At 44.0% G+C, this 25,277-nt stretch overlaps 1 protein-coding gene across 5 annotated transcripts in view; it reads left to right on the forward strand.

Moving 5' to 3' along the window:
- The window catches only part of ARHGEF9 (Cdc42 guanine nucleotide exchange factor 9), a 270,712-nt gene that overhangs the window by 22,349 nt on the left and 223,086 nt on the right, over positions 1 to 25,277 (forward strand). For 3 of the 5 annotated variants that reach the window (XM_069108281.1, XM_069108279.1, XM_069108282.1), the window contains one exon: positions 17,086 to 18,870. The exons of the other annotated variants lie outside the window; for them this stretch is intronic. In XM_069108281.1, the coding sequence (XP_068964382.1) occupies positions 17,143 to 18,870 (1,728 nt within the window). In that variant the 5' untranslated portion in view covers positions 17,086 to 17,142. The remainder of the gene's footprint in view (positions 1 to 17,085; positions 18,871 to 25,277) is intronic. 5 annotated transcript variants of the gene reach the window in all.

Below are 25,277 nucleotides of genomic sequence, written 5' to 3' on the forward strand. Positions count from 1 at the left end.
GTGTATATATATATATATATATATATATATATATATACATTTGAGTATTTTATTTTAAAACTTCGAATTCCAGATTCATTCCCTTCCTCCCTTATCACCCACCGTTACTGGGAAGATAAGCAATTCAGTATAGGTTGTACATGTGTGGCTAATGCAAAATAATAACATAGTAGATATATTGTAAAAGACTGACTATATTTATCTCCCTCCTGTCCCACCTCCCACTTGTTCTATTATCTACTTTGATCTCCTCCCTTTTCAAAAGTGGGTGCTTCCAACTTCCCTCCCCCCCAGCCTGCCCTCCCTTCCATGATCCCCACTCTCATACCCTTCACACCTACTCTCTTGTAGGGTGAGATACCCTATTTAGTGTGTATTTCATTCCCTTCCCAAGCCAAATTCAATGAGAATAAGGTTGACCCATTCCCTTTTGCCTTTCTATTCTTCCCCTCCATTGTAAGCATTTTCCCTTGCCTCTTCTTTATGAGATAGTTTATGCCATTCTGTCTCTTCCCATCTCCTCTCATTATATTCCTCTCTCACCTCTTAATTTCACCTTTTAAGTATCATCCCTTCCTATTAAATTGGTCCTGTGCCCTCTATCTATGTACACCTGTAAACATATATACACACATTCACTTATGTATTCTTATGCTCATATACCCATATATATATATATATATACATATATATATATATATATATATATATATATTTCCTTCAACTATTTTCATATTGAGAAAAGTTTCATCAGTTACAATTACTGTTTTTCCATGTAGGAATGTTAATAGTTCACTTTGATAAGTTCCTTATGATTTATTTTCCCTGTTTACCTTCTCATGCTTCTCTTGCTTCTTGTATATGAATGTGAAATTTTCTATTCAACTCTGGTTTTTTTCATAAAGAATGCTTGAAAGTCCTCTATTCCACTGAATGACCATATTTTCCCCTGAAACAGGATACTCAGTTTTGCTGGGTAGGTGACTCTTGGTTTTAATCCCAGTTCCCTTGACCTCTGGAATATCACATTCCAGGCCCTTCAATCCCTCAGTGTAGAAGCTGCCAGATCCTGGGTTATCCTGATTGTGTTTCCACAGTATTTAAATTGTTTCTTCCTGGCTGCTTGTAATATTCTCTCCTTAATCTGGGAATTCCGGAACCTGGCTATAATATTCCTAGGAGTTTTCTTTTTGGGATCTTTTTCAGGAGGTGATTGGTGGATTCTTTCAACCTCTATTTTTCCCTCTGGTTCTAAAACATCAGGGAAGTTTTCCTTGAGAATTTCTTGAAGGATGATTTCTAGGTTCTTTTTCTGATCATGGCTTTCAGGTAGTCCAACAATTTTTAAATTATCTCTCCTGGATCTATTTTCCAGGTCAGTGGTTTTTCCCATGAGATATTTCACATTGCCTTCTATTCTTTCATTTGTTTGGATCTGTTTAACAGCATCTTGATTTCTCATAAAGTCATTAGCTTCCATTTGCTCCAATCTAATTCTGAAGGAATGATTCTCCTCATTGAGCTTTTGAGATTCTTTTTCCATCTGGCAAATTCGACTTTTTAAGGCATTCTTCTCCTCATTGCCTTTTTGAGCCTCTTTTGCCATTTGAGTCAGTCTATTTTTTAAGGTAGTATTTTCCTCAGTCAGGCTGTTGACTCTCATTTCACAATTTTCTTGCATTGTTCTCATTTCTCTTCCCAATTTTTCCTCCACTTCTCTTATCTGCTTAAGGTCCTCTATGGCCTGTAACCAGCTTGTATTTTCCTTTGATGCTTTTGGTGCAGGAGTTCTGACTTCACTGTCTTCCTCCTGTTCCATGCTTTGCTCCTTTTTGTCCCCAAAATAGGAGTCTAATGTTGGATTGCTCTGCTTGGTTTGCTTCCTTTGCCTGGTCATGTTGCCACTCAATTACTTGACTTTTAGGCTTTTTGCCACAGTAGGAATCTGCCACCAGACAGGGGAGCTTTGTCCCAAACACTGGGGTTTTCTCAGCTGCCAGAGGTATTAGTTGGGTGCCCTCTTTGAGGTCTCCATCTGCTCTGGCAAGCTGGATGCACACCCCAGGACCTCCAACCTAGACTGCAATCCAGATCCAAGCAGGTTAAAGCAAGAGCGATTACCCCTCAGACTGGTGCTTGGTCCCCCTACACTCTGCAGGCCAGGAGCTGAAGCTGCCACATGGTGCTGGGTGAGCCAAGCCATCTCAGTGGCTTCTCGCCCCAGGGGTAAAAGCCACGCACTCCCAACTACTGGGTCCCAAAGTCCAGAGTGCACTGACCTCTCACTTTGTCCTTTGTATCTATGTGTTAATAAATCTGGAAATGGCCACAGCTGCTGCTGATCTGGAGTCCCTCCAGCAGGCCGCTGGTCAGGCCCGCCCTGGGGCTAAAGCCTCTGCATGGGGCTGGGCTTGGGCTCCCAGAGTGCTGCACTGGCCGATTCCTGCCGGCCGGCCGGACTGTCCTCAGAGGAGGTTAGCTTCTGTGTGTCATTTTGTGGGTTCTGTAGCTCCAAAGTTTGTTCAGAGTCCCCTTTTACATGAATTGGGGGAGGTGGAAGCCAGAGCCCTGCAGAGGTCCTGCTTCTACCCCGCCATCTTGACTCTGCCCACCAAAGTTTGAATTTCTTGCCCAAGGATGTACATGGAAACTTGATGAAGATGCGTCTGAGACTTAGCAAAACGAGCACTGGCCTTCAAATCATGATATCCTAGATCTAGAATTGACAGGAATCCTAGAGGCCATGAATCCGGTCTCCTTATTTCACAGAAGAGGAAGGAACCTGAGGCCTCAGGAAGGAAGGGATTTGCCCAAAGTCACATAAGTGGTAAGCCAGACTCTGATTTTAAATGCCATCTTCTTTCCACCAACCATGCTCTTTCATTTCCTGCTCTACTTTTAGCAGCTGTAGAGCTCCAGCAGATAGATGTCTGAATAATTGAAGTCTCTCATCACTTCCACGTTATTCCCCTTTGCCAGGTTTATGATCTGTTTTACGAACTCTGCATCTATTTCCTCTTTCTGACTAGGTGGTCTGTAGTATACTCTGATGACAATAGTGCTTCTGTTTCCATTTATGTTCACTCAGATTCTCTCTGTCATGCTTCTTCAGCTGGAACCAGGATTTTCTCATCTGGTTATTTTTTTCTTAATACGTTTTTGTTGTTGTTATTTGTCCTTCTTTCTCAAAGAAGACCATGGCATCAGGAAGGTGATGCAATGACTTGCAAATGGATTGTATTTAAGTGAAGGAGCACTGTGCAAAGTCACCAGCCTCACTTTCTCCTCCAGAGTTATCTGGCCCCATTGGCAAGATATCTATACATCTATAGATCAGGACCACTGGGAGGGGAAGAACCCTCAGGGTTTCTGACCAAAACAGAAACAGTTCCTATTTCCATTTATACTGAGCCCATAGAGGCCCAAACCATGACCAAGTGGGGCTTGGGCTAGGACTTTTGTTGACCAATCAATGAGAGCCAGAGTACAATGTTGCCCTTCCACCTTTTGCCTATTCAGGTCCTTTTGGATAAGGCTGCACATTTTTTTTTTTGCTTTTTGGAGGGCAGTTGGGGTTAAGTGACTTGCTCAAAGTCACACAGCTAGTAAGTGTGTCAAGTGTCTGAGGCTAGAGTTGAACTCAAGTACTCCTGACTCCAGGGCTGGTGCTCTATTCACTGCACCACCTAGCCGCCCCATAGGCTGCACATTCTAAGCCTTATTTCAGTCATGAATTTCCTCCCAGCAAGTCAAGTCTCAGGGATACCCAGGAGAGTGAATCTGCCTCCTGGAATTAGGACTTCTCATTCCTGTTGCTTGTTATTCATGTTTTGAACCTTTCTGTACTGGTTCCTTTCTCTCTTAAATTTTTCCTTCTGTGACTTTTTGCTGTGACCTGCTGTTTATCTCCTTTCCTACACAATACCTACTTTCTGTGGTTTCTAACTTGGTGTATAAACATAGACAGGACTCCCCCCTACCTTTTTTATTTTCGGTTTAAAGGTCTTTTATTAGATTTGCAAGATACCGGACAAATACTTTTTTTTAAAGAATAAATCTTTATTGTAAATATTGCACTGTTTGCGTCTTACATTGCCTAGATTTCCCTTGTATCTCTCTCTCACTTTCTCCCAGAGAGCCATCCCCTTTAACAGAGGGTTTGGGTTATTTTTTGCTAAATTTTTTAAATTTTAAACTAAAATACATAAATGAGAAAAGGGGGGAAAAACATTGTCATGTACACAGCAGACCATAAGAGAGGGTTCAATATAAAACAATAAATTTTCATTTCAAGAAAGCCTATATAATAAATACTACTTTTCTGTGCTTCCTTTTTGGTTTCCTTTTGTTCTCTGCTGTGTACTTTCCCCCCCCCCCTTTTTCCCCCTACCACCCTAAAGAAGCCTACAATTAAGCATGTATATATACATGTTCATAAACACGCACATATATGCTCATACACACATATATAAGACTGTACTATGCTTATTTCCTCCTATCATCTTTTTTTTTTTAATGTGGATAGCATCTTCCTTCAAAAGTCCAAGTGTTTCCATGTTTTTCTAAATCAGCTAGCTTATTACATCCTACACCACAGCAATATTCCAACACAGTCATATCCCATCTGACAGACTGTCTATGAAAGGATTTTCCCCCAATTTTCTACATTCCTTCTATTCCTGACTACATAGGTTTTATTTATACAAGAAAAATTTAAATTAAAATAATTGAAATAACTTTGTTATTATTTTTTCCAAGTCAGTAAAATAATATATTAATTTAATTAGGATGGCATTGAATAAATAGATTAGTTAGGTAAAATTGTAATTTAAAAAATTACATGGGTTTAACCTACCCATGAACAATAAATATTACTCCAGTTATTTAGATCTGACTTAATTTATATAAAATGTGTTTTATGTTTGTGTTCATATAGTTCCCGTGTCTATTTTGGCAGGTATATGCTTAGGTATCTTATGCTAGCTAAGTATTTTTAATGGTGTAAAACAATATTGAATAATATTGCTGACACATGGTGTAGTTTATCTGTTTTTCTCTTTTGAGTAAGTCTATTTTAGCTTTAACTTTGTCTGAGATCATGATTACTACCCCTGCTTTTTTGCATACTAAATTCTACTCCTGCCCTTTATTTTATCTTTGTGTGTATCTCTCATTTTTATATTTCCTGAAAACAACATATTGTTGAATTCAAATTTTAAATCTGCTATCCATTTCCATTTTATGGGTAAATTTTTCCCATTCACATTCTAAGCTGCAATTACTTGTTGTGTATTTTCCCCAATCCTATTTTTCCTCACTATCCTTCACACCCTTTTACACTACCCATCCTTACTCCTCTGCTTTACTTATACCCACTACCCCTTGCCCTTCTATTCCTTAACCTACCCACCCCTCTAAAAGTCTCTCCCTTATCCTTTTCCCCCACCCTATCCCCTTACCCTCTTATTTCTTTCTGAATTTAGAAAAATTTTATACCCATATATATATATATGTACACACACACACACACATACTGTTTCATCTTCACATTCCTGATGAGAGTAAGGTTCCAGCACTCCCGGTCCTCCCCCTTACTAACTTCTTCTGTATCATTCTTTTTTATGCCTCATTTGTATGAGGTAATCACTCCTTTTTTATCTCTCCCTATACAGTTTTATTTTTTTTTAGAATCTCACCATTATACTCAGCTCAGACCATGCCTTTCAAAGTACTCAAATAATGATGACAATAATAAGAATACTGCTAATATTTTCACATATATGAAGTAAATAGTTTGACCTTATTGAGTTCCTTATAATTGGTTTTTAATGGTTACCTTATATTTCTCCTGATGTTATATGTTGAATTTTCCCTTAAATTCTGCTGTTTTTGTCACAAAAACCTGAAAGTCTTTGAGTTTGTTAAATGGCCATTTTTTTCCCATTCAGGATTATACATAACTTTGCTGGGTAAGTTATCTTTGGTTTTAACCCCAGCTCTTTTACTCTATGAAATACAGTATTCTAAGACCTATGGTCCTTCAATATAGTAACTGGTAGGTCTTGTATAATCATATTTTAGCTCCAAGATTTTTTTAAAGAGGACATCAGAACCAGTCAATACATAGGGAAAATCTGAAAAACTATGCAATGTTACATACCCATGGCTCTCCCATTTCTGCACAGGAGTGTTTTTCTCATATCTCTTCTTTGGGACCTAGCTTGTTCTGTAGAATTTTACAATATTTATTTTTTATTGTTTCAGTGTGGTTGTTCTTTCCATTTGCTTTGATGTAGTCTTTGTAGTATATTGTTTTCCTGGATCTGCTTACTTCACTTTGTAGCAATTCATGTAAGTCTTCCCATGCATCTCTCTATTCCTCATAGTCACAATTTCTTACAGCCCAGTAATATTCCGTTCATGGACAACACAGTTTGTTTAATGACTTCCCAATCTATGGGCATCTGCTTTGTCATTTCCAGTTCTGGCAAAAAACATTCTTACTGAGTATTGTTAGGTATTCTCCATCTCTTTTCTCCCCTTCTCTTCTTTCAAGCAATGGTCCAGAAATCCAAATGTCATCCCTGGAGCTTTCGACCTTGAGCAGATGTGAGTCTGAATTAGGGTGCTGGCACTACTTAGTTGTCAAATGGAGATAATAAAACTTACATGACCTCCTTTCCAGGGTTTTTGGGAGGAAAGTAATTTTTAGACCTTACAATGCTAGAAAAATGTGAGCGATTTCCTGTCTCCCAGCCTGCCCAGGTTAGCAGACAAGATTCTTTTCTAAAGTAATGACAGCTGACATTTGGACAGAACAAAATGATTATGCAGCATTTCATCTTCATCATTTCAGCTGAGCCTTGAAAGAGTCCTGTCAAGAATAGAGGGTTTAAGTTTTGTCCTCACTTGATGGCCACGAGGAAAGTGAGACTCACTTAAGGACTTCTGTGTTCTTTCTATCAGATTGCTCTTTCGGGGTGCCAAAGTGGCTAGACAGTCACATAGGCTGATGCAGCAAGTGTCAAGGTCAGAGGCAAAGCGACGGACTTTTTGTTGTTCATGCTTTGTTTTCAAAGAGGTCCAATGACATTCCAAGTGATGTTTTGACTTGTGTATGTTGGATTAAGTGAGGCAGCTTTACACAAAGTCATAAGCCTCATGCTGTCTTCCTGAATCATCGAAGTCTAGTGGCAGGACAAAAGTCAGGATGACTGCTGATGGCCTGGGAAGCCTAACCAAGCTCTAAGCATTCCACAGTGCCTGCTTCAGCCACCTTCATGGCCATTGGAACAAATTATTCTTATCTGCCCATTCCGCCAGGGGATGTCTTCACATGCTCGGGGTAGACATTCCCCTAACTCACTGACAGGTTTGAGACCAGTCAGTTACACTTTAGGATAGCACACTGGTCTGGTAGGTGGTGCTGCAGTGGATAGAGCGTTGGCCCTGAAGTCAGGAAGACTCATTTTCCTGAGTTCAAATCCAGCCTCAGATGCTTACTAACTCTGTGACCCTGGCAAGTCACTTAACCCTGTAGGCCTCCATTTCTTCATCTGTTAAATGAGCTGGAGAAAGAAATGGCAAACCATGCCAGTATCTTAGCCAAGAAAACCCCAAACAGGATCACAAAGAGGTGAAAACAATTGAACAACAAAGGGGATAACACAGCAGATTTGGAGTTGGAAGACCTGCTTTCAATTCTTGGCTCTCTTTCATTTTGGGTTTTGTGTTTTTTTGCTTTTTGGAGGGCAATTGGGGTTAAGTGACTTGCCCAAGGTCACACAGCTAGTTTTTGTGTTAAGTGTCTGAGGTCAGATTTGAACTCAGGTACTCCTGACTCCAGGGCCAGTGCTCTATTCACTGTGCCACCTGGTTGGCTCTCTTTCTACCTAGTTGTGTGACTGTGGGGAAGATAGCACTCCTCTCCAGATCTCAGTTTTCCCTTTGTAAAATGAGATAATCTAATTAAATGATCTCTAAGATTCTGGTTCTATGATCTCTGAATCTATGAGCTTTTCTGAGCAGAACTATAGAATCTACTTCCTAGAAGGGACCTTAGACATAACTAAGTCTATTCTCTCCCCTTCACATTTGAATGAGGACAAAACAGAGGCCCAGAGAGGACAACAGGCTTCAGAGGCCATCTAGTCCAAGCCCTTGACTTTACAAAGGAAGAAACTGAGACTCTCCTCCTCCCCCCAAGCAGAGATGAAGTGATTTAGCCAAGGTCATACAAGCAAGAAGCATCAGAGGTGGAGTTTGTACCTAGGTATTCTGAGTCACATGGAGAATATATGGCTGAGCTTCAGTGTGAGCCCTGGCATTGATTCCCAAGTCTGGCTTTGAGCTGCCTCCAGGCGCTTTGAGAGCTAAGGTGGAGTGACTTTGGAACTACAGCATCTGGGTTCACAGTCTGTCTCTGATGCTTACTAGACGTGTGAGGTTGGGCAGGTTTTTTTCTTTAGTAAAATAAGGGAATTGAACTAGTTGGGTAAAAATGGAGGGGGGGAAGGGGGGAGAGAGAGAGAAAGAGAGAGAGAGAGAGAAAGAGAGAAAGAGAGAGGAGGAGGAGAAAGAAGAGACAAAGAGAGAAAAAGGAGAGAGAAGAGAAAGAGAAGGATAAAGGAGAGGGAAGGGGAAGGGGGGAGAGAAAGAGAAAAAGGGGAGAGAAAGAGAGAGAGAGGAGAGGAGAAAGAGAGACAAGGAAGGGAGAGATGGGAGGAAAGAGAGTGAGAGAGAAAAAGGAGAGAGAAGGATAAAGGAGAGAGGGAGGAGAGAGATAGAGAGAGAAAGAGAGAAAAAGGAGAGAGATAATTTATAAAGGCACTAGGTGCTCTCATGGGCCCTGTCCACTTCTAAAACCTATAATCGTTTAGATAAAATGAGCAAGCAGGCCTGTGGATAGACTTATAAAGGTAATACCAGGGCTCCATGGATTGGAGAGCAAGGGGGGATGGGGCTCTTGGGCTGTGCCAAACCTTGCAGGAATCAAAGGCTTCTTTCTGTTTCCTGCAGAGAATGGGAATGAAAGCAGCATAGGGATAGCTGTGAAGGTCTCAGCTAGCAAAGAAGGGTAAGGAGGGCTGAAGTCAGTAGATTCAGCATGGTGCAGTTGCTGGAGGGCTGGCCTTAGAGTCAAGTAAGCCTGGGCTCAGGTTATGCCCGTGACTGGTCAGCTAGGCAAGCTGGAGCTGCTCCCTGGACCTCCCACCATGCCGCTGCTCCGTCATGCTCAGTCTCAGATGAGTTGTGGTTCTGTGTCTGGTGGAAGGAATTTCCACACTGATCTCCCAGGGCTGGACCAACCAGCTAAATGGAAGAATTTTGACCAGAATGTTTATGGGGTCAGTTATTGTCTTTATGTTATAGTTAGGAAGTTTGATGTTGAGAAGATTGAAGAAGACGTGCATTCAGATTGGTGGGGCGGTCCTTTGAATTGGAAGAGCAGTCCTTTGAGATGAGATCATACCATGTCAGAGCTGGGAGAGACCTTAGAACACAGAATGTCAAAGCCGAGAAGACTTAGAACCCAGGATGGCTGAGCTGGAAGGGCCCTTAGAACACAGGATATTAGAGCTGGGAAAAGGCTTAGAACCCAGAATGACTGAGCTCAGAGGGACTGTTTTACATCATCTTCACATATGTGAAGCCCTTTAGGCAAACCTGAAGGTGCTATATAAAGGGGGAGAAAGAGAGAGGGGGAGGAGGAGGTCTCCTGGATGTCTTCATGGGTAACTACAGGCCTGCCCACCTGTCAGTATCAGACTGCACCCCCCCCCACTTCAGGCCCCTTTGACTTTAGAAAAATTCAGGAAATCCTAAACAATCAGCCGGGTATCCGGCCCCAGGGTCCTCAGCTCTAAATTTTCTGGCACGTAAAAGGATGCCCAATTTTAGAACATCATTGTTTCACAGGGAGTTTCAGAACTGAGAGAAAGGGAACAATGAGACAATAGCCAAGAGATATTAAAGTAGTAACTTTGGTTAGCCTCAGCCCCATCTGGGAAATGGATCTTGGACCGTTATTTATTGCTAGGGAAAAACAGCTGGGGGAGGGGCCCTGAGAGTAAGGGGTGGCTGCTGTTCTTCCAGGTAATCTCAGAGGGTTTGTAGATTTCACAGACTGTTATGGTGGGATGGACTCCAGGGCCCAGAACATCAGATGGTGGTATTGGAAAGGGCTTTGGGACATGGAGTGTCCAGGCTGCTTAGGACCTCGGGACATGGAATGTACAGACTAGAAAGGATCCTAAAACATAAGAGTGGATGTTTCTAATCCAGAGAAGCAGTGTCACAAAATAGATTGAGAGTTGACTTGGGACCTGGGAAGACCCAAGCTAAAGGCCTGCCTCAGACACATGCTTGTGTCTCTGGGAAAGTCACTTAAATGTTCTTTCCTCTGGGCAGCTCTCTCAACTTGCTATGTATTGTACCGGGCATTGCCTTGCTAGGAGTTATGACATCACAGGTCCTGTGCCAAGAAAAATTGCTATAAAACTTCAGGGCTTACAAAGTGCTTTACTTTCATTTGATCCTCACACTAAACTTGTAAGGCAAAAGTGCAGGTCTTATTATTCACATTTCACAGCTGAAGAAACCAAGGCTCAGAAAGGGTGTGTGATTTGCCTATGATCACACAGCTATTATGTGTCAGAGACAGGACTTAAACTCAGGTTTCTCTTGACTGTGTCCAAGTCCAGCACCCTGTACCCAGATCCCCTCACATTATGGTATTTCTGAATCGCCAAAATAGTGCCTTCTATGATACCCAGACTGCCTTAGTCTGATGAGATCTGAGAAAGAAATCAGTTGCTTATGCAGAAATCATTTCCACATCTTAAATGTGACCAAGCAGCAAAAGTTGGGAGGGACCTTAAAGTTCATCTGGTCTTGCCACAATCCTCCAAACTTTTTCTAGAAAAGGAAACTGAGGGGTGAGCTCGGTGGCACAGTGAATAGAGCACCAGCCCTGGAGTCAGGAGAACCTGAGTTCAAATCCAGCCTCAGATACTTAACACAAAACTAGCCGTGTGACCTTGGGCAAGTCACTTAATCCCAATTGCCCTGCCCTCCATTCTCCAAAAAAAAGAAAGAAAGAAAAGGAAACTGAGGCAGAGATGGCAGAGAGGGTCTACACCTGTGTGCCCATGGTTCATGAAATCAGAAGCACATCTGGCAGGGGGAATGAAGGGACCAGGGACCCCTCCCCAAAATAGAGGCTCCAAAAGGAACTAAATAACAGGGGATGAGGTGGGATGGCTCAGGGTGGGAAGATCTTAGGGAATACAGGTGTTCCAGAGTGAGGAAAGACCCTGAGGGAAGTTCCAGGATGAGACTACAGTGGAAGCATTGGATTGAAGTCAGAAGTACAGGCAAGAGGGGCTTGAGATCTTCCTAGTCCTCAGTTTCCTCCACTGACAAATGAGGGAGTTGGCTTAGATTGCCTGTGAGGGCCCTTCCACCTTTAGATCTAGGCTCCTATATATCCACAAGATGGGAATTGATTGCTTAGAGGCCTTCATTGTATAGATAATTTAACTAAGTCCCAGAGAAGGGAAATGACTTGCTGCAGGTCAGAGGTAACAAACATCCCCTCTGATTCCAGAACCAAGATTCTTGCCAAGTCTCATCTTGTTGGTTGTCTTTATGTTTGCTTTCAGACTGCCCACCCAGCTGGGTAGTAGAAACTCGGTGCAATGGCAAGTGCCTGAGATTGAGTGTCAGGAGAGCTGGTTCTAGTCCTAGCTGTGCCACTGAGTTTCCATGCCAACTTGAGCCAGTTACTCTCCCCTCTGGGCCTGTTTCCTCTTCTGTAGAATATAGGATTTGGACTAGGTGATCTCCAAGGGACCTCCTGGCTCTGACATTACAGGTTCTAAGGTCCCCTCAGCTTTGAGCATCTGTGTTCCAAGTGCCGTCTCAGGCCTGCCATTTGGTTGTCTAGCTGTGCTGTTGATACCTTTATACTTTGGAGTGTTATATGCTGCTGAGACTTCTGCCTGTTAATGGGGGAGGGCTTTGGTGGCCCCTTTTGGACAAAAGGATATGAGCCAGAAGGATGGCCAGGCTCCTTGACTTTGTTTGAGAGCTATTCCAGGCATCAGAGGAAATGCAAGCTGCTGGAGCAAGCGGGACTGAGGGCAGAGGCCATCAGGGGTGGAGTGGGGAGGGGATGAGGGAGTCTGGTTTAGGGTAGGGAAGGATCCAGGCTCTCAAAGTATGAGTAAGAACAGTAGGGATAGAATAAGACGGTCTGTCTTGGCTTGAGGTAGGCTGAGAGACATGCTGCCCAGGGTTGAGTCACATGTGTATAGCATTCAGGGCCACCCAGGTGGATTACTCAAAAGCTGCCTCAAGCAACTCCAATAGTTCCATAGGATCAGGCTTCCTGTCAGTCTGGCTGACTAATGGCATCGCAAAAGGAGGTCACTGGGACCTCAAGGTTCCTTCAACCCTTCTGAGCTGGGAGGTAGGTGGGGGGGATGCCTCCCTTTATACTGGAGCCCACTCCATTCTCTTCTCTACCTTCTGGGTTTTGCACCTGTGTCTTTATACCCTCCCTCATCTTCTGAGTTGTTTGTCATCGCTGTAACCCCAAATCTGAACTGAGCACAAATCAGGTGTTTAATTCATGCTTTTGAATAGAATTGTGTGACAATAAGAAGGCACATTTCTCTGGGGCTCCAGAGTTTCCAAAGAGCTTTCTCTTTGTCATAGCCCAGTTGGGTTAGGAAGGGCAAGTCCTGTGATCCCTGTTTTACCAAGAAGGAAACTGAGACTTACTAAGCACTCAAGGGAAATGACTTAGTCCTCAGGCTCGTCAGTGGCCCAGTTCTCTTTCCCTGCCCCAGCTCTGCCTGTTTGTCCCTGCCTCCAAGTCTTTTTTTTCTCTGATGCCCTTTATCCTTTCCATTTCTGAGATTTCCTAGTACTTCCCTCCCCTTCCTTGTCCCAATGAAAAATAGATAAGCAAAAACATCGGATACAGAGGACACATCTGACAATACATTTAATGGTCAGTACCTAGAATCTGCCACCTCTCTTCTCTACCAGGAGAAGGGGAGGACTTTTTTTTTTTGCTTTTTGGAGGGGGAAAGGTAGGGCAATTGGGGTTAAGTGACTTGCCCAAGGTCACATGGCTAGTTTTTGTGTTGTGTTTGAGGCCGCATTTGAACTCAGGTCCTCCTGACTCCAGGGCCAGTGCTCTATTCACTGTGCCACCTAGCTGTCCCAGGGGAGGACTTTCATTAGTTTTGGAGCTAATATTGGCCATCATTGTATTCAGTCTTAGTTCAACTGCCTTTTGCTATCCTCTTTGTGTGTATGGTTCTCTTAATAAACTTTGATAGAGTGATTTAAGGTTGGCAAAGCACTTTACAAACATCATTTCATCTAATCTTCACAACAACCCATTTTACAAATGAGAAAACTAAAAGAGGTCAAGTGACTTGCCCAGGGTCATGTAGTTAGTTGTTGTCTGAATTAGGATTGGAACCCAGGCCCCGTGTACTCTCCACTGCACCACCTGACTTCCCCATTCTCTTGTTTTCTTCATGAGTCTTCCTATGTTTCTCTGAATTCTTGACATTTGTTATTTCTTATGGTATTGCAGCATGCCTTTATGTTCACATGCCACAGTTTGTTGGCCATTCTCCCATGGATGGGCACCAACTTTCTTTTTCTTGGTGACATATATAGGACCTTTCTGTCGGTTTTCGAAGGTGGGACAAAGAACATGGTACAGTCCACTTTTTGAACATAATTCTGGAATGATTCTTTTTAGAGTGGTTGCAGTGATTCAGAACTCCCCCAAAGGCAGCATGTTAGTGAGCCTGTTTGCCCACAGCCCCTCCAACATTGATTCTTTCTGCCTTTTGGCATCTCAGACAATTTTCAATGTTTTGGGTTTCTTTGAACGCTGAGCTATGTTTGCTTGTATCTTGGTTGTGCTGTTCATTTCTGTTCCACTTACTTACTTTTCTGTCTTTTAACCAGCCTCCAATAGTTTTGATTGTTTCTGCCTTATATTATCTCTGAGACTCAGTTTTCTCATCCCTGAAGTGAGCAGGAGGGTGGATTTTTTTCCCTAAGGATTTGCCTCTCCTAATACTTCTCTGGGGGCAGTTTCCTCATCTCTTAAATGTGGCACAGGGTAAATGAAGACGTTCCCTGAAAGTCCCTAGCAGCTCTGAAAGTCTGCTTTTTGGACGGCTCCCAGGTTCTCGCTGGTCACACAAGGCCTTCTGCTTCCAGATAACCCTTTCTTATCCTGTCTCTCAAATGGCAGCCAGCACCCAAACCATGCAGAGACACAGTCCAAACTGCCTATTGTTTATTTGTTCAGTCCCCTGAGGTGACAGTATACCTCAGAGGAACAATTATCCTGAAGAAAAAAAACCCCAAAACAATTATCCTGGTGCTCTAGGTTGAAACATCTGTTTCCTTTTTCCCTTCTTTTCAAGAGAAACTCCAGTGTGGGCCTCACCATCTTCTTTTGTGTCCCTCCCTTCTGTCTGGGGCTGCCGAAGCTGGCTGCCCCAGTATACTGGGTCAGTCTCCAGGGGCTGGTTCTCCCTTCTGCTGGAGACTTCTCTTTGTTCTCTGGGTGTGAGTCCATCCCCTCCCATCCCCCCCCCCCCTTCCCCAGTCTAAGTTTTGCCCTTCACTCCCTAGCTGGGCCCAACTCAAAACAAGGACAAGGCCTTCGTGATCCCTAAGGCAAGGATGGAAAATTGGGCTCCCTGTGGGTTACTGTCCCCCTAAGGCCTTTGAGCTGATGCCAAAAGGAATGCCCTTGGTCCAGAGACCTTAGAATGGACACTGGAAGGGCCCTTAAAACAAAGATCATTCCCTTCCAGCTCAAACATTCTGGGTTCTAAAGTGTCTTCCCTGCCCCGACCCTACCCTCCCAGCTCTGACACACTCTGACCTAAGTCCTTCCATGTTCTATGGTCCCTCTCCAGTACTCTGTATTCTAAGGTTCTTCCTATCTCTGACATGCTATGCTTCACATTCAAAGGTCATTTTTCTAAGCATCAGTTTCTGAAGTGGGTTATGGAATTTAACTCCCTCCAGAAATGTGAAATCAGGAATGGTTTCCCTGTAGGGGTCCTGGGAGCCTCTTTCGGAGGTCTTCTGTCTGTGTGGTGTGTATGTCTGTGGGGGGCAGGGGGGAGGCCCCGAGGGAGGGAGCCATATTGAAAGCTTTCTTCAGATAGAAACCTTGTTTGTTCCTTGCGTGTGAGCTTTCCCCAGAGAGGCTTGCAGGAACAGAGAGTCTTCTCCTTGATCCAGCTGAGAACCCTTCCTCTCTATTCTCCCAACTTTTTTTTTTGCTTTTTGGAGGGTAATTGGGATTAAGTGACTTGCCCAAGGTCACACAACTAGTTTCTGTGTTAAGTGTCTGAGGTCGGATTTGAACTCAGGTCCTCCTGACTCCAGGGCTGGTGCTGTATTCACTGCACCACCTAGCTGCCCCCCTCCCAACTTTTAATAAGGCTCTGGATGACCCTGAGAACATTCACTTTTGACTTTTCCAACCCAGGGCCTAGCCCTAGGCCTGGCTCTTTGTAGGAGCTTATAACTGATTTTCATTGAGGTGTTGCTGACTGATAACTTCTGGTCTGCCCCATTTGGGACTATTTGCATTTTTGGAAGCTGATTTTTGGCCCAGCCTCCTCCAAAGTAAATGTCTTTGTTAGTAAAGTTTGAATTATCCATACTTTGCTGAATGACAATGCCAATAGTAACAAACCACCTCACCTTTACCAGCCTGGCCATATCTATGAACTCATTCATAATAACCCAGTGAGGTTTACTAGCCAAGGATTATTGTTCCCATTTTCCCTGCTGGGAACACTGAAGCTGAGAGACCATCACTTACCTACCTATGGTGATACACTGGAGAGAAGATTGGATTGTAGTCAGAAGGCTCCAGGCTGGAATTCTAGAGCTGTTATTCATTGTGGAACTTTGAGCAATTTGCTTAACTTTGGGGCCTCAGTTTCCTTACCTGTAAAATGAGTTCTCAGTTCTCCTCCAGCTCTAAGCTCCATGACCCAGGCAGGCCTTGGACTGGAGTTTTCTAAAGTACAGAGCTGAGCTCTTTCAGAGAGAGGCAATAGGGGAGACTGGGACGAATAATGGTCTGGGAGTCTTGGGGACTTGTGTTTCCCCATGTGTGGAAGTGGAAGTGGGGGTTTAACTTCCCCATGACTCATTTTCCTTATCTGTCAAATGAGGATATTCAGACTTGTACTACCTATGTCACAGGATTATAGTGAGGAAGGTGCTTTGTCTGAGATGCAGCAGTACTTCTCAAAGTATGGTCTAAGTTCTTCTGGGGTCCCCAAGACTCTTTAAAGGGGTTAATTTCAAATATGGTAAATATTGAGAGATATGACCCACATAAACAAAAACTCATTGGGGAATCCTCAGTAATTTTTAATGTATAAAGGAGTGCTGAGACCCCAAAACTTTGAGAACTCCTGATCTAGAGAATGCTGGACCCAGAGTCAGGAAGACCTGAGCTCAAATCTGGCTTCAGACACCTACCAGCTATGTGACCCTGGGCAAGTCACTTAACCACTACCTGCCCCAATTACCTCATCTGAAAAATAGGGGTTATAATAACATCTTTCTCCCAGAGTGGTTGAGAAGACCAAATCAGATAAACCTGTGTAAAGTGCTTGGCAAATGTGAGAGGCTAGAGAAAATGTGAGCTAATATTTTTTAAAAACTTCTAGGGGTGGCTAGGTGGCACAGTGAATAGAGCACTGGCCCTGGAGTCAGGAGGACCTGAGTTCAAATCCGGCCTCAGATACTTAACAATTACTAGCTGTGTGACCTTGGGCAAGTCACTTAAGCCCAATTGCCCTGCCTTCCCATCTCCAAAAGGCAAAAAATAAAAATAAATAAAAACTTCTAACATGATAACAAAGTGATCTGCTAGCATTGCTATTTGTGCTGCACTGGCAAGACATTAACATCCTGGGAGGATTCTGGGAGCTCGGGACATTAAGCCCTATGCATCTGTACTTGCTGCCCAATCTAATATACCTTCCCCTTTTTTTCCTTTTAAAGGAAATAACTGGCAGTTCATGACTGTAGGACCCTTCCCTTGCCCCTTCTCTGGTTACCATGGAGCCCCTCGACGGCTGCCCTAATTCCCAGTCTGAGCATATGCCCAATGGCTGTGCAGGCCTGATCTTGAGCCAGGCTGGCGCAGAGATAGAAGCGGCTGGTGGGATGGAGCTTGGTGACCTGGAGCTCTCTGCCATGGCGGACAGTCGTTCTAAAGAAGAAACAAGCTGGCTCAAGAAGAAAGCTAAAGTCAACAAGATCTGGAATTTTGTTAGCCGGAAGAAAGGGCCTCTGGCCCAGGGGAAGAGGCCCCAGTCCATGATTGTCCTAGGAGGCCCCATGAAGACGACAGAGAACAAACCAAAAATCACCTTCATGGACCGAATGAAATCCATTAAGAGGCTCCGGTCATCTTCCAGTTTGTCCAAGGGGGCCACTCAGAGGAGCTTCAAGGCCCAGTTTATCCATGACTGCCCCATTGACCAAGAAGATGGCCTTTGGCAGAAGGACCTTTACAGAGTCAAGAGGCTGTCAGATAACCAGAAGCCATTTCGTCATTCCTATGCTGGGCATACAGAGGACCTGGAGGCCTGTCTGGAAGATGTGGAGTTGAGTGCCCCAGGCCCTGAGATGGAAACCAATGATGGCAAGGGCCTCCGGGATGCTGATATTCAGACAAATGAAGACCAGGAAGAAATCCATCCTCGAGAGCTGGAGGACACAAAAAATGAAGATCTGAATGTTGGGACCCACTCCCTGAGGGTTGCCCGGGACTGTCGGAAGCGGTGCCAGACCCTCCCCCAGGATAACCGTCGCAGGAGGACCTCTGATGTCTGGAGCTACTTGAAAGGAATCTCACTGGCAAGCAAAGACAACTCTAAGGCCACTGAGTCAGACCCGGAGGGCAATTTCCAGGACATGGAGAGTGTGACAGGGAATTCAGCTCTGTATTTGGACTTTGAGGCAGGCTCCGAAGAGAGCCCTAGCCAACCGAGAAAGGGAAGCAGTACTAACAAGGCCACACACTTTGGGGGTGTCTTCAAATTTTTCACCAACATGGCAGAAGCAGCCAGGAAGTGGAGAGGGTCTTCTAGAACCCCCTTTCAGGAAGAACCAAAATCTTCATCTCAGGCACCTCAACTGCAGCTGCAAGAGGTCCCAGAGGACAGCAATGTCCCAGCTACCTTCTTGATGAGGCTGTCACTTCAGTCTCCTGACTCAGGGATTTGGGATCAGTCCAGCCTTCAGACTTCTACTTGGAGAGATGATGGACAGCAGGGTCTGGACACAGAATCTGTTCATGTTGCTTGTTCTTTGGGACTGAATAGTAAGACCCAAGGTTTGAGCCAAGCTGCTTGTTCCCAACCTGACATCTCTACCTTCTCTCTCCCAACCCTTCAAGGTGATGGTCAGACTTCATCAGACCCTCCAGCCCAGCTACACACCCAGGAGCTCTCAGAAGCTCAACCTTCTTCTCAAGACTTGCATGAAAAGCCAGAAACTATGGACAGCTTCCTAGAAGAGAAGGAAACTCTCAAAGAGTCCTCTGAACTGAATGATGCTATCGGGCCAAAGCTGGCTGGGAGTGAGGTGACCTGTGAAAAGGGACACACTCATACCAAAGAGGAGGAGGAGAGGGATGAGGATGGCCTCAGTCAGACTGAAGAACAAGACTCTTTTGAGCTCTTGGATGAAACTGGTCATTCAAAATACAGCCCCAAGTGTCACCCTTTCCAAATGAGCCTGTGCACCATTGTGTCCCTCACAGAAATCGCCAATAGGAAGGTAAGATGGCTGACTTAGAGCGCCACCTCTAAGGCTGTGTCCAGTCCTGTTACTCCATGCTTTATATTTTAAGGGCCTCTCCTACATCCCTTCCAGGGTTCGCCTTCATGTTCTTTTCTACTTTCTCTTCCATCTCCAGCTTCCTATATGCTGCATTCTAAAACCTTGTTGCTGTAGTGCTAAGACTCAATCCTTCTTTGACTTTGACCATGCAAAGCTTTTGGGACCTCAGCATTGCCTTCAGTGTTAAAATCTCCTAGAACCTCCCCCCCATTCTGCTTGACTTTTCCAAATTCTGTCCATTTGCTAATACTTTCGGCCTCAAAGGACCTTCTGGTGTTTGTCCATTTTTTTGTTCCTCTACCTCTTGGCAGGGATGCCTCGAAACCGACCTAAAGTGATGAGTTTTTCCTCCGCTTGGAAATCCAGTCAGACCAGTCAAAACTGGCTCTGTGCCTACTCTCTGCCCACCTTCATGTTAGGCTACACTGTGAGGTAGAGAAATCAAATCTCTTTTCAATCCAAGAGTTGTCAGGTCTATTGAGCAGGGGCCAGGAAGGCAGCAGTGAAAAGCGGGGAAAAGCCAGTTAGACCAGGGGGATAGAACTGGGTATTTCAGATGAGTACAGGCAGAAAGAATGGTCTGTGGATCCCAGTTATCAGGGTAGCTTTCCCATGTGTCTGTCTGTGCCTACCTGAGTGGTGTCTGTCTTTCCATGTCTACAACAGTCTGGTGCATTTGTCCCTAATTTGCTCTGGAATCTTAGGTGCAGTGTTCGCCAAAGGCTTGGAGATCAGCACCAAGGACGTTCTGACTCCTTGGGCATTGCTGATTTGCAGGCTGCCAGACCCTGGTCATTAGTGGTCATGGTACCATGGCAACAAAGAAAAAGACAAGTCTTCCAATGGAACAATTAAAGAACAGTAGGAGGAAATAGACAAAGACGTGTCCAATGAATGCTAGGAGCTATTAGAGAAGGAAGAAAGAGATTGCTGAGAAACAGAAGGCATCTTGGAGGAGGTGGGACTAGAGGCTTTGGCCTTTATGCATGGGTGGGGTGGGAGAGCTGCCCTGATGTGTTTGGGAAGAACTGAATGTGGCCAGCTAGTGCATGATGCCTTATGTGAGGATATGATGGAGCAAGGGGGTGCAATTATTACTGTATTTCCTTCCTGAGACTGTGGTCTTCCTTTATGAATTGGACAAGGAGTCAACTATGAAGATTGGAGTGGGTGAATTGATGGCTGTAGATACAATTGATTATTATAAAGTAAGTCTACCAGACTGGAAATCTCTGAGCTGGAAAGCACCCCAGAAGTTCTACAGTCAAGGAGCAGGAATGGGGCACCCCGCCTTCAAGCGAGGCCTCTCGTAAGGGGAATTCTACCTCCCTACCCAGCCCATACCTCTTTAAAAGAGTTCTAATCCTTAGCAAGTGTTCCCTGACATGGAAGCAGAATATACTCCCCTGCATCTTCCACCTACTGGTTCTAGCTCAACCCTCTGGGATCAATCAGAACATAGCTCATCCCTCTTCCCCATGACAGCCCTTCAGATACTTGAAGAGACCTCTTATTTTTCCTCTGAATTTTCTCTTCTCCAGCCCCTTCAACTGAACTTTGTGTGACAAAGTTTCCATTCCCTGAAACATCTTGGCCATCCTTCCTTGGGACTTGTTGGACAACTTCCACTTGTCCATGGCCCTCCTAAGATGCTGTGTCCCAAACAGAACCCAGCTTGCCAGATGAATTCAGATTTTCCTGACTTCAGGCCAAGGGCTCAACCCAGTGTACCACCACATTGGCACCTTTTGTAATTTGGAAGTCTTAAAGAGTCACCTGGGTGTACTGAGAAATTCAGTGATTTCCCCAGGGTCACATAGTGTGTATTAGAGGCAAGATTTGAACACAGGTCCTCCAGCTCCAGAGCCAAGACTCTTTCTGTCCTGTGCTTCAGACAAGGGAAAATCAAGGAAGACTTTTTGGAAGAGATGCAGTTTGATCAGGCCTTTGTAAGCTAGGCAGGAACTCAGCAGGCAAAGAGGAGGGACGACATTCCAGGCAGAGGGAACAGTATGAGCAATGTCAGAGTGGTCAGAGGGCCTAGGATGGTATAGTCATGGGTTCAGAAAAAGGTCTACTTTGACTACAATGTAGTGTGGGGAGAAAACTGATAGGAGTTAATGCTGGACAGGTCCTTCTCATTTTAACCTTTGTTCCATTTAACTACACCACTACCCCACTCCCATTACCCCCTTTCCCTCCCCACCCCCATACACACACACCCCATCGACATTCTTCCAAGCCCCTGGTATTCAGCATAGGAACTTTCTGAAGCAGTCTACTTCTGCCATCTGCTGGCTGTTTGGGGAACTTCATAGTGATGGTTGAAGAGATGTAGGTCCTTGAGTTTATGTTCTCCTCCCAATGCCAGGCCCTCCCTGACAGGAATAAGGGCCAAGCATAGAAAAAACTGAATTCCAACAAAGTGTGGCATGGATTAATGACAGGAAAAACAAAAACAAAATCAAAGAAGAACGAAATCCTAGTAATTGATTTGCATGGCCAAGCAAGACAAATACCCACTTTGGCCATGTCCCAAAACAAATACCTCATTCTGCACCTTGAGTTAATCTCCTTGGTCAGGTGTCTTCGTGAGTTTCCAAAGGTCACTAAGAGTGACTCAGTCTCCTTGTTTTCAGGTGGTCAGTGAGTTCTCTGCACATCCACATCCATCTCCCAACACCCCTCCGTTTCGCTTCTTTATTGGAATTGTTTCTCTGTATGCCTTCAGAATTGAATTCCCAAGAGCTTTCTGTTCCTTCTGGGCTGATGTCCTCTCTAGGTTTTATTCCATGAGATCTCATCTATTCTTTCTCTGAATGCTCCGAAATCTGCTCTCCCCAAAACTAGGATGGGTAGTCAGACAGATGAAGGCTTTCCTTTCCTCTATCACAGACTCCAAACTTGAGGGCGTATTTCCCCCCAAACTTCTCGCCATTTCTACTTCATCAAATGGTTCCTCCTCATCAGATCTAGAATAGAAACTACCCTCGTTGACAATGACATTTTCATAAGGAGGGAGGTGCATTTCATTGTCTGTTCTCTAGAACCAATATTGGTGCCTGGTTTCTTTTTCAGGTTCATTTTATTTATATTATTATTGTTCCCCTGGTTTTTCTTACTTGCTCATGTGAACTGATAGAAATCTTCCCATATTTCTCTGACTTCTTCCCATAATTTGTCATTTCTTCCAGTGTTCTTACATTTCATTCTGTCTACTCATCCATTTCCCAGTCTTGTCCTTTGCTGCTAGTGAAAGTGCTACCCTGATCTTTTTTTTTCTGTCTCATTCCCCTTAGAACAGTCTATATGTGGGCTTCTTAAACTTTTCCCACTAGCAACCCCTTCAGAGCTTCTTAAACTGTGGGTCAAGACACACAATGGGATCTCTGGGTCAAAGGGCACAAACAGTTTAGTCACTTTCCTTTCCATGATTCCATATGACTTTCCTAAGGCTTGTTAACATCCACAGCTCCACCAATAATGTATCAATGAACCTTTCTTTCCACAGTCTCTCCAACATTGACCCCTCCTATCTTTTGTCCTCTTCATCAATCTGATGGGTATGAAGTGAAACCTTAGAATTGTTTTAATTTGCATTGTACTTTGTCATGGGCAATTTTGTTTTCATATATTCATTGAATATTTTCCTATATTCATTAGTAGTTTATAGTTCTTCTTTTAAAAACTTTTTGTTAGCCAGATGTAGTGGTACCCACCAGTGATCCCTACTGCCAGGGTGGCTGAGGTTGGCAGGTCTCTTGAGTTGGGACTTTCTGTGCTGCTTTCAGGTAGGCCAGTTGGGTGACTGAGCTAAGTCTCATACTGATCTGGTGAAGCCCCCAGAAGTGGGGAGACCAGGGTGCCTAAGGAGGGGGCAAATGAGTCCAACTCAGAAATGGAGTAGGTCAAGGCTCCTGTGTCCATCAGTAGGGGGATCTGACTCATGAGTATCCCCTGCACTTGTAGCCTGGGCAAGATGGGTAGGCCCAGTCTCAAAAAACAAAGAACAATTTATGTTCATATATTTTGATCATTTTTATTTCTGACCTATTTTGCTTGGTCTCAGATATTTTTGTCAATTCTCTGTATAGCCTAGATGTCAGACTTTTAATCAAGAGACAAATGAGGGAAAGATTTTAAGAATTTCTCTTCTATTTGCACCAAATTTGTACAAGATCTAAAAAATTTGATGTAATTGAAATTATCTGTTGTGTATTTTATGATCACATCTATCCCTTGTTTGGTTAAGAATCCCCTTCCTTCCTCCCTCCCCCTCCCCCCCTTGCCCAATCACAGTTGTAAAAGGTACTTCCTTTCTGCTTCCTTCTGTTCTCTTCTATTTTTTTATGCTGTGACTTTTTATAAGCTTTTTTATAAGGTCAAGAGTCTGTTTGGAACTAATTGGAGCAATGACTGACATTTGTCTAGTGCTTTGAAGATTACAACATGTATTTTACATACATTAGTTCATTTGAGCATCCTGACAGCCTTAGGAGAAAGATGCTGTCATTTTACTGATTAGGAAATTCATGTTCATAGTAATTAAGTGACTTGCCCAACACCACACAACAAGGATGTATCCAAGGCAAGATTTGAACCCCAATCTTTCTGATTCCAAGTCCAGCTCTAACCTCTCTTCCATGTCATGCCAACTCTACCATATTCTTCCTCTCCCTCTTTCTCCCCCTTCTAAAATCTATCCTGTTCCTTTTGAGTTTTTAAAATTCTATGTAATTTGTTTAAATATTTTGGTGTATCCTTTAAGTATGTTTGGCTTATATCCTCTTTCTTTGGAAAAGCTGTACCTTTCTGAAGCCATAGCATGGGTCTTGTGCCTCCAAATATCACTGATGTTTCTGAGGACAATTCCTACCTTACATTTGGATTACTAGTGGGTCTGCTTTTCTTTGGGCATTTGGGCACAGGCATGAGGCTGTGGGTTTTGTGGATAGGCTTATTTCTTGGAGTTTTGTCTCCTGTGACCTTTTGAGTTTCTTCTTTCTGCAAGATAGCTTTTCTCTGGGGTTCCTAGTGTGATGGCTATGCAGATGCTTTTCTCCTTCTCTTTCCTCTTCCTTTAAAGACTTTTTGGGATTGACTCAGCTCCAGGAATAGACCTCACTGTTAGGTGCACTCCACCCTTGGGTAGGAAGCAGGTCATTTCTGTGGTTAAGATTCTGAAATCTGAGTGTCATTCCCCAGAGAGCCTCTCCTTGACTACTAGCTGCTCTGTGCCCTCTGGGGGCCAAGTAGAACACATCCCTTTTCTGCATGCCCATCCTCCAGATATAGCTCTCAGGTTACTCCATCCATGCATCTTATGTTCTCCAAGTAAAATATAATCAGTTCCTTTATTGAGACCCTTGAGATGCTGTGGGATACAGTTGACAAAACAATGGCTTTGGCATAAAGACCTGAGTTCAAATCTCATCTCTATTGCTTACTGCCTAAGTAACCTTGTACAAGTCCCTTCTCCTCCCCAGGCTTCAGTTTCCTTCTCCATAAAATGAGGGAATTGGACCAAGTAGCCTCTGAGGTCCCTTTGAGCTCCAGATTTTGGGTCCCAAGTCTTTCTACTGTCCTGCTTACCCTTTTCTGGCTGTTCACTAGCTTCTCTCTGCCCATCTTAAACGGTGGAACCTAGAAATAAATATAGTACTCCATCCAAATTTAGACTGGGAGAGCCCTTTGAACACAGAATGTCAGAGCTTCCCACAGATTTTCAGAGTTTAAGAGAGTTCAGAGAAGGAAGAGGTTAGTGTGGTCTGGAATGACACTGACTAGCTGTGGGACTTTGGCCAAGTCATTTACTTACCCCAGGCCTCAGTTTCCTCATCTGTAAAATGAAAGGGATGGGCTAAATGGCCCATCAGGTCCCTTTCAGCTTTATAGCCTATGACTAAGGCTTTGAATGTTGGATGGTGATGATGATGATGATGATGATGGTGATGGTGATGATGATGATGGTGGTGATGATGATGATGGTGGTGGTGATGATGATGATGATGATGATGATGGTGATAGTGATGGTGATGATGGTGACGATGATGATGGTGATGGTGGTGATGGTGGTGATGATGGTGACGATGATGGTAGTGATGATGATGGTGGTGATGATGATGGTGATGGTGGTGGTGATGATGGTGGTAATGCTGACGACAAACAACAACAGTAAACATAAGCAACTCATATTTCTTCAGCCTTTTAAGATTTACAAAACGCTTATCTCATCCTAACTCTGTGAGGTAAGGAACATGCCTATTTTTCTATTCTTCCAGGAGGGTGCAGTATTTGGGGTTCAAATTCTGCCTCAGAGACTTGAGTTTCTGCGTGACCTTGGG

Source organism: Petaurus breviceps, unplaced genomic scaffold (genome assembly GCF_028583685.1).
Source record: "Petaurus breviceps papuanus isolate PSGF00001 unplaced genomic scaffold, PetGlider_PUasm1.0 90339, whole genome shotgun sequence".
NCBI classification, from domain to species: domain Eukaryota; kingdom Metazoa; phylum Chordata; class Mammalia; order Diprotodontia; family Petauridae; genus Petaurus; species Petaurus breviceps.